At 43.4% G+C, this 14,605-nt stretch overlaps 1 protein-coding gene and 1 long non-coding RNA gene across 5 annotated transcripts; one reads left to right on the top strand and one right to left on the bottom strand.

The window, feature by feature from the left end:
* Positions 1-1,250: 1,250 nt before the first annotated feature.
* On the top strand, positions 1,251-11,586 carry LOC123747106 (NAD-dependent protein deacylase Sirt4). Of its 4 annotated transcripts, none has more exons than XM_069317320.1 (6): positions 1,251-1,269; positions 2,853-3,261; positions 4,893-5,097; positions 6,205-6,347; positions 10,376-10,557; positions 11,362-11,586. In XM_069317320.1, exons 2-6 carry the CDS (start codon positions 2,962-2,964, stop codon positions 11,492-11,494), a joined length of 963 nt encoding a protein of 320 aa, XP_069173421.1. In that variant the 5' UTR covers positions 1,251-1,269; positions 2,853-2,961; the 3' UTR covers positions 11,495-11,586. The 4 variants fall into 4 exon arrangements, with proteins under 4 accessions (XP_069173421.1, XP_069173418.1, XP_069173419.1 ...); XM_069317317.1 differs by having other exon boundaries at positions 1,253-1,303; XM_069317318.1 differs by lacking the exon at positions 1,251-1,269 and adding an exon at positions 1,272-1,303 and having other exon boundaries at positions 2,843-3,261.
* Positions 11,587-12,954: 1,368 nt separating this feature from the next.
* LOC123746937 (uncharacterized) lies at positions 12,955-14,222 on the bottom strand. Its single transcript, XR_011225613.1, has 2 exons — positions 13,555-14,222; positions 12,955-13,153 (listed from the first exon to the last, which is right to left on the bottom strand). It is a non-coding gene; the product is annotated as an uncharacterized lncRNA (long non-coding RNA).
* Positions 14,223-14,605: the final 383 nt, after the last annotated feature.

Raw genomic sequence — 14,605 nt, 5'->3', positions numbered from 1 at the left:
ACTGAGGGCACACCAAGAGCCCACCACGACTGAGGGCACACCAGGAGCCCACCACGACTGAGGGCACACCAGGAGCCCACCACGACTGAGGGCACACCAGGAGCCCACCACGACTGGGGGCACACCAGGAGCCCACCACGGCTGGGGACACACCAGGAGCCCACCACAACTGAGGGCACACCGGGAGCCCACCACAACTGAGGGCACACCAGGAGCCCACCACGACTGAGGGCACACCAGGAGCCCACCACGACTGAGGGCACACACCAGGAGCCCACCACGACTAAGGGCACACCAGGAGCCCACCACGACTGAGGGCACACACCAGGAGCCCACCAAGACTGAGGGCACACCAGGAGCACACCACGGCTGAGGACACACCAGGAGCCCACCACGACTAAGGGCACACCAGGAGCCCACCACGACTGAGGGCACACCAGGAGCCCACCACGACTGAGGGCACACCAGGAGCCTACCACGACTGAGGGCACACCAGGAGCCCACCACGACTGAGGACACACCAGGAGCCCACCACGACTGAGGGCACACCAGGAGCCCACCACGACTGAGGGCACACACCAGGAGCCCACCAAGACCCACCAACCCCCAGCACCTCTCGGCCAAGCCGGCCCCTGAACACCGTCACCCCGCCAGGAGAACCAACCAGTACACGTAAAAAAAAAAAAAAAAAATAAATAAATAAATAAATAAATAAATGTTTATTCATGTAAAGTACATAAATACAAGAGGTTTTACAAAAATTGATAGATTTATAGATAGAGCTAGTACATCCAATGCCTAAAGCCACTATTACGCAAAGCGTTTCGGGCAGGAAAAAAACATTAAAGACTAAAACATAATACTAAATCTATCAACAAACCTGTGACCCAAGGCGATATGTGCGTCAGGCGTCGTACAATCAGACCGTTGAAGAGGGAGGTCAAATGGCAGTAGCAAAGCGAAAATAAGACGTGATCAGGCGGCTCCCAGGAGGAGGAGGTGTCCAGACGTCCGCTCGGCCTTAAGGTTGAACCAGGAGTCCCCAAAGTGTTTCTGCCCCGAAACACTTTGCGTAATAGTGGCTTTAGGCATTGTATGTACTAGCTCTATCTATAAATCTAATTTTTTTTTGTAAAACCTCTTGTATGTATGTACTTTACCTGAATAAATATTTATTTATTTATTTATTATTTATGCGCCAGCCGTCGGAGTCCCACACAGCCTTGTGCTGTAGCTGCCCCTGATCCTCTAACAACAACAACAACAAAGGTAAAAGTGCTCTAGCTGCCTCTAACTCACAAACGTAAATATCACAAGTTGTATTAAGTTTCTTGTTAAGATGTGCTGCATATGCAGCTTATTAAGATGTACAGTTTAGAGTATGATACAAGGAGAAGAAGGGATATTTAATGTCAGAGGTTATTATACAGTAATGTTTTCATATACATTGTAGGATGTAGGACTGAGAACAGGAGATGCCTTTTCCCCCCACTCGGTTATTAAGGGTCCGTCTAATTACCACAAGCTACACAAGCTTCACAAAGCTTCCTGGCAATACGTTAGTAATGAATAAATATGATATGTTAGGTTAGGCTGACCTAACCTAAACTAACCTAACCTAATCTAACCTAACTTAACCAAACCTAACCTAATCTAACCTAACTTAACCAAACCAAACCTAACCAAACCTAACCTAACCTAACCTAACCTAACCTAACCTAACCTAACCTAACCTAACCGACGCTTGGATCGTCAACTTTATTTGGTGTCACCAGCTCTTTATTTTCGTCTAATTTCTTAATAAAAATATACTTTTTCAGATTAAAATTATGTTTTCTCGTGTTGTACATTCAGCACCAACATTATAATGAGTAAATATATCATATTTATTTATTACTAACATATTACCAGGAAGCTTTGCGAAGCTTGTGTAGCTTGTGGTAATTAGACGGACCGGTTATTAATTGACTCATGGAACCGCCTACTCGCCGAATCTGTATCTGCCAAAACTGTGTCGAGCTTTAAAACATACTTAGAAACGATCATCAAGGCAAATAGGGAGACCTTCGACAAGCCTCCGGCTTCCTGTCCTAACTGTCCTAACCCTAGGCCACTAGAGTTAGTGGCCCTCAGGTAAATACAGTACAAGGGAACAGCAGTAACTGTTTAGCCAATTAGAGGAAAGAAGTGAAGGCAGTCAGAAAGGCCACAGGCAAGTAGGGTCCAGGAAGACCGCAGGTAGGTAAGCTCCTGGGAGGCGGCAGGCAGGTAGGCTCCAGGAAGACCGCAGGCAGGTAAGCTCCTGGGAGGCGGCAGGCAGGTAGGCTCCAGGAAGACCGCAGGCAGACAAATTAAAATCTTTGCATCAGTGTATATACAGCAGTGCTTGTGCTGTGTGCAACAATCATGCACCAGTACTGTATCATACTTTAAACTGAAACAACATTCCAATCAGCTGGCAACAATGACATTGTTGATTTGTTTCATGCTGTTTTGGACAGCAGTTCATATTAAAAATGTGCAGCACTCTTTGAGAAGTTACTTGAGAATATCTAAATTATCAACCTGTACCAAAACTAAGGATTGTGGATATGTTGAATACAGGACCATGAAATGCTGCACTACTTGCAATAAGTATACTACGTAACATTCTGAACCTTAGACAAATAATGCCAGTGCATCTAGGATATAATACAGCCATTGAGTTTGTAAACCAGCTTACAAAATATTGCATATATGAAAATACTGTATTAAAATATGCAGGCTATTGCTTCTCAGTGTATATTGCTTGAACAGTATTAGATTGTCATTTTAATGTATCCTGATCATGCTCTAAAATTAGTTGTTTCCAGGCCAGGTGTGATGTAAAGGTAAAGAACTGGGATATCTAGATGAAGATGGAAGTAACTCGCTGTATTCCAAGCTGCTATATGTGCCTGTAACTTTCAATTCCAGTACTGTATGACAATACTGTACATCATATTAAAGTCAGTGACTAAAATGTTCAAGAAAAGCAGCGTTTTGGTTGGATCTCAACAATATAGAATCCTCAGGAGGGGGTGTGCCCAGTATGGCTTTGTTCCAAAGCACAGCCCATGTCAGGATTGGGCACTGGCCCAGATGCAAGAGTTTATCAACAGTACTAAGAAGTTGTTTGTGCTGACTGGAGCAGGCATCTCGACAGAGAGTGGCATTCCAGACTACCGCTCAGAAGGAGTAGGTTTATATGCAACTAGCACCAAAAGGCCTGTGCAGATTAAGGTAAGTTTTATCATAGCACATTCTTATTCCATCAAAGACATAAGGTTACATAGCCTTGTCTCAGCAGACTTTATTTACCATTTTAATATTTTAGATGTGAAAAATGTGCATTGACAGTCAACTACCATTTGTTTATGAGTTTGCAGTCCCAAAGATCCCATTAGGTACATGAAGGAGAGAGAGAGGAAAGGACAGCCTGCACATAGGTGTATGAAAGTGAGAGGCGGACAGTGAGCATATAAGGTGGATGAAGATGAAAGAGTAAGGAACAGCCTGCATATAAGGTGAATGAAGTGAGAGAGGAAGGGACAGCCTGCATATAAGGTGAATGAAGTGAGAGAGTAAGGAACAGCCTGCATATAAGGTGAATGAAGTGAGAGAGGAAGGGACAGCCTGCATATAAGGTTGATGAAGTGAGAGAGGAAGGGACAGCCTGCCTATAAGGTGGATGAAGATGAGAGAGTAAGGGACAGCCTGCATATAAAGTTGATGAAGTGAGAGAGGAAGGGACAGCCTGCTTTGTTTTTGTTGGCTTTGGTCTCTGGGGGATGGGTTGGTGAGCTTCATGCAGCTGTCTTCTTCTTTTCTGGTGAAGAATGAGATGGCAGGCTTCTAGAGGGGTCCGTCGGTTGTTGATGCTTGGTTGGTCATGCCGGGGGTGCTTCATGTTTTGTGTCCGGTGGCAACTTTTTGCCGCTACCTGCGTACCACTGCTTCTGTGTCTGTGGATGCACTTTAGATGGACCTGGTTTCCTTTGTTCCCTGTTCCAAGGCTCGGGTCTCTCAGGTTGTCCTCAGGGTTATTAAGTCTAGGCTGCCTGCAGTCTACCCTTGTGCCCATGATGTTCAGAAGTTTGCAGCTCTTGCTGTGGTCTTTGGTAACATGTCTTGGGTTGACATTCAGGCACGGGGGTTTTGGCGTTCAAACAGGATCCTGGCCGCCCATTATTTGGTTAATGTTCTGGGTCCTCAGTGACCCTGTGTGGCTTTGGGGTGCCTGTCGTGGCCAGCTGTCTCGTCTTCATCCTGTAGGTAAGAACTCCATGTGACTGAAGCCCCAGACTAATATAGCATATATCAGTCCAATAGCTTCTGGGAGCTGATGGAGCTCACCCAAAAAATGGTGTTTCATTACATTCAATGCTGGTTTTTTGTGAAACCCCCCTGGATATTATGTATTTTTCAAAGTTAAGGCTAATTTTTTTTAATTACCTAACTGTAATTTCCTAAGTGTATTTACAGGATGAGAGCTATGCTCGTGGTGTCCCGTCATCTACCCAGCACTCTTTGTCATATAATGCTTTTAAGCTATTGTTGGTTTTGGCCTCCACCACCTTCTCACTTGTTCCAACCGTCTACCACTCTGTTTGCGAAAGTGAATTTTCTTATATTTCTTCAGTATCTTTCTTTAGTTAGTTTAAGTTTACGTTAAGAGTTTAGTTAGTTGTGCTAGCCCCCCCCCTTAACATTGTCCTTGTGGTTTCAGTGGCAATGTTAAGGGGGCTAGCACAGTAATGCTCACAACGAGGCATTTCATTTCACTAGGTTCTGTTCTTAGTAGATCAGTTGTTTATTTTATGAAAGAAAAGTGCAGTATATTTCCTCGCCTCTAAAAATTATAAATTTTCCAGCACTTCATGGAATCATCTAAAGCTCGGCAGAGCTACTGGGCAAGAAATTACGTGGGATGGCCACGATTCTCATCTTTTAAACCAAATATATCACACACAACTCTAGCTGAGTGGGAGAAGAGAGGAAAAATTCACTGTATTGTAACCCAGAATGTTGATCGATTACATCATAAGGCAGGAAGTTGCAAGGTTCATGAACTTCATGGTAATTTGCGGTGTAAATTTTTTTTTAATGTGGCATGTTTAAATTCCCTGTTGGTTTGTGTATTCTCTCAGATACCTGTGTTTAAATAAGATGTAGCTGACTGTAGCGAAGATTTCAATATTGGCACTTGTAGAAGAATGGGTGTACAGTATATATTCAAAATATTGCACCTCTCTACTTGTGGCCTGTATGCCTTGTGGTATTTTGCTCTGGTGCTTTGGAGTCATCAGGAAATGGCTCTAGCTTGTCAATTTGAAATTTGTCAGATTATACAGTTGTTCATTTATAGCACTTAAATATATGTAGGACAGAGATCATATAATTGATGGAAGAGCTGCAGCATGTGTCCACGCCCAGCTGTAGCATCGACTCATTATATTCAGCTACCACTCCTGTTACTGAAAGTGTGATATAGGAATTGAATAAGAGACAATTGTTGGGAATTATGTATGGCATTACATTAACAAATGTAATGTTAATGATTTAACAGAAAATGCTATTTTACGTTAAATCTCAGTCAGGGACATTTTCTGTGGGGAGCCCCTTCGGCTCCCTGGAGCTATCGGGCTAATATACGAAATATTATTCGTGAGAATCAGTCAATTGGAGTTCAGCCTACCAGAGATGATGAGCCAGAACCTGGCCCCCCCTCAGAGAGGCACAGGGAGCAATGGCCTATGGAACCCCCCCCCCCCCCATGTGGTTGGGAGCATTCCATGTCTGCCATCAACCGGGATCAGGCACCCAGAAAGGTAGGCATAATAAAATAGACCCCCACTTGGTAAGAAATTGCAACTGAAGACTGAACAAAGAGGCAGAATTCCCCCTCAAAGAAAAAAGCAAGCCTACCTGTCTGGGTGCCTAACCACGGTTGATGGCAGACATGGAATGCTCCCAACCACATGGGGAGGTTTCCATAGGCCATTGTTGCCTGTGCCTCTCTGAGGGGGCCAGGTTCTGACTCGTGGTCCCCGGTAGGTTGAACTCCAATTGACTGATGCCCCCAGACTAATATATCATATATTAGTTCAATAGCTACAGGGAGCCTCCAGGGCTCACCTAGAAAGTGGTGTGTCATTACATTCAACGGTGTTTTTTTGCCAACAGGTACAGCGTTCAACGTGATATGCATGACCTGCAACCATATGGTCGCTCGTCACACCTACCAAAGTAAATTGAGAGAAACTAACCAACATATGTCTGCGGTGTCCCTGGAAATACGACCTGATGGAGATGTTGAACTCACCAAGGTATACTGTATAATCACTCTGCTTGCTTTTTGGTTTTTTCCTTATTACAATACTTATTTCTACTTTACTTCCAGTTTATATACATATTTTCTGGGTTGGCCACTTGTTGACTTCCAGAAGATAACTACCTAATTAGCTTCCAGTATACCATGCCCCACCCGGTTTTTGCACAAGTCATAAAAGCCTACTGGAGACCAGAAACAGAATCTGATCACTCAATAGAAATGCAGAGTCTGGGGATACTAGATGAACTCCAGCCAAGAGAAAAACCACAAGAAAGGTAGAGCACTCCAAAACAAGCAACTTTAAGGGTGAATATTATACAAATAATATAAACATAACAAACATAAGAAATATAAGCACAATTGAAAAAATATGAGAACGATCATAAACTAGCTACTGCTGGTATTGCTGCCGCTAGTCACCACTGCTAGCTATTGCCATTAGTTATTCTTCCCTGCCACCACCAGCCTGGAGGTTCAACCGACAATAACCCTCAGTCATTCACCTGGTGTGATTAATGTTTTTTCCGTTCACCACTACCCTTCAGGTCCTAGTTTCCAGATAAGTATTGGCTATCTTTTTTGGACTCTGTCCTGCAGGGATGTGTGTATTTTATCTGTTCAAATTTCATGTATCACTTCATGAATGTGTGGACTCAGAGTCAGCTGTTCACTTCGACTACATGTGGCTAGAGATATCACTCTCTAGCTGTTCATTTGCATTGCCTTTGCACAGTCTGAGTTACTTCCCTGGGAGGTTCAGGTGCCTGATCTTTTGAAGCTTCCTCCTGTCAAGAGAGACTCCCTTCAAGTAGTTCATGAGCTTTGCAACTCTGCAGGGATAGGGGTAGGGACAGGGTGGTGTGATTGTTTTGTTTTGGGGGTGTGCAGTGAGATTTGTGAGGCAGCTTTGAGTCATGCACTGCTTGTACCCTGCTTCTCTACCATGTTTTAAACAATGCTCAATGTCTTTACACTAATGCAACCCCCCTAACTTTTTCCTTGCTGGTGCTATAAAGTTCCCGACCAGTCTTAGCGTGGTTATGCTATGAACTTTACATCTTCTGTGTGTGGGTTTTTTAGGATCCTGTGCAGCTTTGATGGATGCTGATTCCCATTTTTTCTGCCTTTACCAAACTGCCTGTTGGGTGAATTTTTTCATCCTTGGGCTTGCTTGTCATTGTACATTGTACTTAAGTACAAATGTACGTACTTTGGCTTCAGTAGTGTCCAAAAAATGGAGTATGACATCACGGCTCGGTGGTCGTCCATGGTGTAGATTCCCGGAGGCAGTCGTGCGCCAGGTTCAACAAGTGCGAGTTGCTACAAATATTTTCATGTTCATTTTTTCCGCACAATTACAAATGCATTTCTTTTTTTCTGGCTAATCCTATGTATATTGAACAGGTTTACAGTAGTAAGGCAGTAGAACATCCGTACTGTTCAAAGAAACTGTGTTACATGTATCATAAATGTGTCCACAAACATTGTTTATATTTCCTATATTACATGTTCAATTATTTACATTTACAACTTATTTACACACTGTACACTATCACAGACTATATACATCACCTATCAACATACTTAAAACTGCGCGAGTGTGTGATAGTCACTTAAGCAGTCAACGTGGCACAGTGGAACTTTGCACTCAACGCACCAAGTGCAGATGGATCTTCGTTTCTGTTCCTTACGTTGCGTGTTCTTGCAAACAACACAGGAACGTTTACCCTTTTCATGTTTTCCTCTGCTTGGCATATAACCAGGCTTGTGTACAGCAAGGTAATCTTTACACCTGAGTCTGTCAGGAAGTGTGTGAGGCATTGTTGCAGGCACCCCATGTGGCACAACACTGCCCTCCACCCCATATTTCACTAGCAGTTGCGACACTAGAACAATACTGAATGTACGGATTGGTGGTCTCTTGCCAGATTTCACAAGATATGTGTTGAAACAGTTCAGCTACATATTCAGAGATAGCTACAGGGAGTCACCATAGAACCAAGCCAGAAATCGACCATTGATTGTAATGAAAATTCTTCATTCTGGTGGCTCCTCGGTGGCTTCCCCTTATTCCTGCCCTTTCCTTTACAGGGGCTTCAGTTATTGTCAGTTTAGGCACCATCAGGAAGTGAGGAGTTGTAACTAGTGGTACTAGCTAGTTTACGAACATTTCCTTGCTTTTTCCGTGTACTGTACCTCTTTTTGGTGACATTTCATCCTGGCTTTGATTTTTACTACAGTGTCTCTGCACATGTGTTGAGTGGATCAAATTTTATTTCTTGTCTCTGGTACTCTGAAATAACATGGCAAGGCCTGGTGGTGGTGCATGATAGGTTTGGACACTATCCATTCCATTCAACAGCTAATTTTTTCCCTGTTCAGATGATACTTCCCATGTTGTCGAAGTGATGTAGTTTTGCTGGTGTTAAGTGGAAGGACATGACCATTTCTGAGCAGTACTTCTCCCCTGTTTGCTTGTGGGGGCTGGGCCTTGAAGCGCGGATGGCCACCTTCCTCGATCCAGTTGTACTAGCTAGTATTCACCTAGTTGTGCTTGCAGGGGTTGAGCTCTGCTCTTTCGGCTCACCTCTCAACTATTACTAACTACCTTTTTTTTTTCCTCACACACACACACACACATACTTTCCCCAGAAAGCAGCCAGTAACAGTTGACTAACTCCAATGTACAGTACCTATTTTCTGCTAGGAAACAGAGTCATCAGGGTGAAAGAAACTCTGCCCATCTGTTTATGCCAGCACCGGGAATCGAACCCGGGACCACAGGACTAAGTATCCAGTGTGCTGTCCACTCAGCCACCAGCACCCCCTAGTGCTGTCACTTGGTTGTTAATGTAGACGTTACCCAGTGTGCACCATTGGTTGAAAACAACTGATGTTGCACACTGGGTAGCATGTCACTTTAGTTATTTTCAACCAATGGTGCCTGCTAGGTAGTTTCTAATTAGGTACTGTACTTCAGAACTATCATTGGCTTTCTTAGAGGTCCTAAGAAATTGTTTGGAAACGTGTTTGAGTGGTGCGATGTGTTCTTTTGGTGTTAGCAAGCCGCTTTTCAACTGTGGTGGACTGAGGTACGTTCTCCACTGCCTCTCACCCCTGGACAATGTAACATGACCATTTGACAAGTTATTTATCTGGGTGGGGCACAAAGTCATGAAGAGCCTAGCATATTAGTAAATGTATAGTTGGCTATGGCTGTGTGTGCAGACGATGAGTCACATTAACGTGGCTGAAGATGTGATGACCAAACTACACACCAGAAGATGAAGAGACGACGATGTTTTGGTCCGTCCCTGGACCATTAGCAAGTCGATTGTTGCTCTGAATGTCAGTTGTGACTATGACTCTGAATAGCAATCAGTGGCCACAAAGAAAAGTGCATTTCATTCCGCTTTACATACATTTTTTAGTATATAAGAGATAAATTAAGCATTTTCTTATCACAAATCACATCCTTAATAAAATTAAATATTCGTCATCAGTCATAAAGATACACGTCCTGGTAGTACAGTCAGGTTCGTTCTTGACACACACAATCGAGAATTCCAGGTTCAAATCCCTGGTGGGACAGAAATGGTTGGGCACATTTCCTTTCACCTAATGCCTCTGTTCACCTAGCAGTGAGTAGGTACCCAGGAGTTAGTCAGCTTGTTGTGGGGTTGCATCCTGGGCGGGGTCAGTAATTTGGCCTTGGAGGAGGGGGGGGGGGAAATCTCGATAAAAGTCTAACATGTGTGAATACACTCTGGCTTCATGTCCCCAACACAATGAATTTTTATTAATTATAAATCTTCACAGCAATTCCCCACTCTTTTCACGAGCTCTGTGAGAGCAATTCAACTTTTATGAATTCTTCACTAGATATTTTAAGTTTTGCAGAATTCTCTTTTATGCCTGCTTATGAGAGTTTTATCCAATTTAATTCCTTAGAGGGCAATTTTATATTAGTCTATTTTAAATGTATGAAGTAGTGAAAAATATTTGTTTTCTGAAATTTTACAGGAAGAAGTAAATAATTTTCAAGTACCTCCTTGTGAGCAATGTGGAGGAATCATGAAGCCTGATATAGTATTCTTTGGTGATAATGTTCCAAGAAGTCGTGTGAACGAAATTCAGCAAGAATTGGCCACCTGTGATGGTCTGTTAGTACTTGGATCATCATTGTTTGTTTATTCAGGTTACAGGTATGTTTCTGTTTTTGAGTAAAGTAGTAGAGTAAATTTTTGAGTGCGACACTGTATACATTAAGTGCTAATGTAAAGTTTGCATGTTAGCCAGTAGATGGGGTACCCTGCTGTGCTCAGGTTTCTCCCTTTACTTTCCTTCCCCCAACATTCCTTCTCTCCCCTAAGATTTCCCCTCTCCTCCCCTCTCCACAACATCTCTTCCCTCTCTTCTCTTATCCTTCTTCCCTATCCTTTCCTCTCCCCGCTTCTTTCAAAAACTAATTTTACAAAACATTGAAAAACTGCTAAAAAACTCTACAGAAAATACATCCCCAATTTCACACTTCATGATAATTACAAAAGTTACTTTTAATTAAATTTCCAAAAATCTGGAATTCTTTACAAAACATTCAGGTGCGATTATCACTAGGCAAGAGGCACTGGTAAACTGAGGTGCGATCGCCATGCCACAGGTTGGCCATACACGTATCAACAAATGATACCCGAGGCAAAGTTTGTAACCCAATTCAGATTTTACAAAGAAATTGGGCTCGTAACCCGAAAAGTTCATAAAGAGGGGCATTAGTAAGCCGAGGTGTCACTGTACATACAATCCACCATTCTATCTGCCTCTGAGAGGGCCCAGTTCTGGCTTTGGTCTCCAGTAGGCCTTTGAATTCTTTGACCAATGGGACGTAGTAGTATAATTCAACAGTATGGCACACTATCAGAGTTAGTAGCTTCAGGGAGCCACTGGTGCTCACCCAGTTATTAGTATTTCATTTCATTCAATAATTAGTATATATGTATCATTACCAACAGGTTTATTCTACAAGCAGCAGAATCGGGAATTCGTATTGGTGCAGTCAACATTGGGGCAACACGTGGTGACAAACATATCTCACTCCGTGTCAATGCTCGCTGTGGGGAAGTGTTACCTCAGCTTATTGTATGATACAGCTTATTATAAATATAAAGCAGAATTGCAACTCGTGTAATCTTTTAAATTTGGGAAAATTTTTAAATTAAAATGTGTACTGTATATAATTTGAGTCATTTCTGTCCCAAGTACATATGGCGTCACTTTTCTTGGGGGAGCCCCTTGTGGCTATCTCACCAAGATTGCTCCATTACTAGATCTCGTCAGCTGTGGAGGTCAGTTCAACTTACCGGGTACAACAGACAGAACCTGGTCTCCCTCATTAGAAATGTAGGGAGCAGGCAACACTCCACCTCACCAGGGAAGGCACAAAGAAAGCTAACTTAAACCCAGCAGTGATTTGTATTGGTTAAAGAGATCAAGGCCTCAACCCATTGAATGAACTCCCACAACAATGTGTATAAAAAAGTCCCATCGCCTTGTACATAAGTCTTTTTGCTCAAATTTGAACAATTTTAATTTTCCAGGTTTGGTGCCTTATTGGTATTTACTTTTAATTTTCCATTCCCATATCTAGTGTACTCACCTAGTTGTGTTTATGGTGGGTTGCGCTTTGACTTCTTGGTCCCACTATTATTTATAGTTACAAGCATTTTTACATTCTTGTATAGCCACTAGCATGCATGGCATTACGGGCAAGTCCTTAATCCCGATATTCCCCGGAATACAACCCTCACCAAGTCTTACCCAATAGTAAAATGGGGTACCTGGTTAAACAGAGGCTACAGTAAAGTATTTGCACCCAGTAAATCCTCCCTGGCCAGAATACAAACCCAGGCCAAAGTGCTCAAGAAATGCCAGGTGAGCATCTTACCACTACACCATGGGGACAAAATTGGACTACCAACTAATGTACAGATTCCCGAGTTTCATCTACATTTTAAACTGTATGGAGTCTGCCTCCACCACATTGCTGCCTAATGCATTCCATCTGTTAACTATTCTGTCACTGAAAAATGTTCTAACATTCCTGTGGCTCATTTGGGTACTAGTTTTTCCACCCATGTCCCCTTGTTTGTGTCCCCACCCGTGCTAAATGTATGGGTGGGATTATTTTTATCTACCCTGTCAATTTATCTGAATTTTATAGATAGTGATCGTGTCTCCCCTAACTGTCTTCCATTATGGAGGTTTGGTTCCATCAATCTTTCCTCATAGCTTATACCTGTCAGCTCATGGACTAGCCTGGTGGCATACCTCTGAGCCTTTTCTGACTTCGGTTTGTGTTTGACTAGATGTTCACTAGACTGCAGCTGCATATTCCAGTATTGCTCCAATATTAGGTATACAAGGTTCTGAATGATTCTTTACAAGTTTCTGAAGGGGGAATTTATGTAATATTTAACATCTTATTCTAACATTGATCAGTTATATTCTATTTAAGGCTAGAAGTTTAGTTTTGAGAAACAGATCCTTAGTGGCAATTTGTGTAGACAAAGCATTAACAGACCTCCAGGCTAAGGTATTCAAGAAGAGCGAGTTAGTTTCAATTAATATTTTACAACTTTAACATTCATTAAACAGTCATTTTCTGGAAAAAAATATCAAAGGCTGGCATCACAATACTGTATATGAAGTGGTGACAGGTAGTGTGTCACTATGCCGTCGATATAGATTTTCTTCAGTATAGAGTCCTCGTTGCCTTCCATGTTGCCTGGATGTGGTCGCCCGAGCCTAGGAATGAGAGGGAAGAGTTAATTATATTCCTTAATAAATTTTAAGAAATCTTGTTAAGCCAAGACTGACTTTAGACCTTTACAGCCGTTTAAGCCCTTACGAGTAACCTGCACTTAAACCTACAAAACACCCTGCATGTCTTTACAATTTGAAATTTATGACAGTCAAACAAGCCCTACAGCCCCTTCAGTGAGAGATCTGCTTGATAAGTACCCAGATGACCACTGTCAGGTCGTCATACCTCTCTTTGCCGCTTGTCCACATGAACTGGATCCCACCTGACAAAAATTAATGATTTTATAAAAAAAATCTTGGCCCTTTAGTAAAATTTAGTCTAGCATTATGACAACCTTTAGTCATGGATTTAAATAATTTAAGTATTAAACACTAATACTTACACTCTTGGCAATAACGCTCTTTATGAAGTAAAGGGCTCCAAGCTATTGTTTTAGATAACCTGTAGAACACTCAAAAACAGAAGCCGAAACTAACAGTTTTGCACGCTCACGAGCATTAATGATACACCTTTGTAATAAGAGTGACTGCCAAGAACTGTATTTTTTGCACTAAAGTAAAAGCTTAACCATGTACATTTAACAGATTGTTAACATTGTCCTCCCAAGTAACTTTAAACAGTCAACGTGCGTGGCCATACTGTACATTTCCAAACTTCAACTTAAGAGCCCCTAGAGCAATCCACTGTGGTGAAGTGTCCGGAGACTAGCATTGGAATTCTAGTTAAAAGGCATTTGTCACGCTTCTGATTGCCTTGTGTAGATCCCCGGGCCTCAATTACACTTCTACGAAGCGGTAGTTATCTTTTAGGTACAACGGTCAGGACATTCCGTTAACTTGTTACATCATAACTATTTACGTTAAGGGCTAGCCAGTCGCGATGCAAGTAGGACAAGCGTCACTGGCCAGTTTGGGGTCTTTCAGTGCCAGACGCAGTATTATGCGCACTTAATCCAGTCTTGGAGTCGAGGCAAATCAAATAATGGTACTCCCCCCCGATAAAAAAGGGAGACTGAATAAGGGGTAGGGGAGGGAGAGAGGGGGGGCGGCGCAACAAAGGGGGAGGGAGGGGGACGGCGCAACAAAGGGGGGGGAGGATCCGCCACATGGGGCAGGGGGAGAAGGGGAGGGGGGGATCCGCCTCATGGGGCAGGGGGGATCCGCCACATGGGGCAGGGGGAGGGGGGGAGATCCGCCTCAAGGGGGAGGGGGGGGGAGATCCGCCACATGGGGCAAGGGGAGAGGAGGGGATCCGCCACATGGGGCAAGGGGAGAGGGGGGGATCCGCCACATGGGGCAAGGGGAGAGGGGGGGATCCGCCACATGGGGCAAGGGGAGGGGGGGGAGGGAGGGGGGATCCTCACCATACAGCTCAAGATCCGCCACATGGGGCAGGGGAAGGGGGGGGGGGGAGATCCGCCACATGGGGCAGGG

The sequence above is a fragment of the Procambarus clarkii genome, chromosome 87 (assembly GCF_040958095.1).
Source record: "Procambarus clarkii isolate CNS0578487 chromosome 87, FALCON_Pclarkii_2.0, whole genome shotgun sequence".
In the NCBI taxonomy this organism is placed as follows: domain Eukaryota; kingdom Metazoa; phylum Arthropoda; class Malacostraca; order Decapoda; family Cambaridae; genus Procambarus; species Procambarus clarkii.
This window is presented reverse-complemented; position numbering and strand designations above follow the sequence as displayed.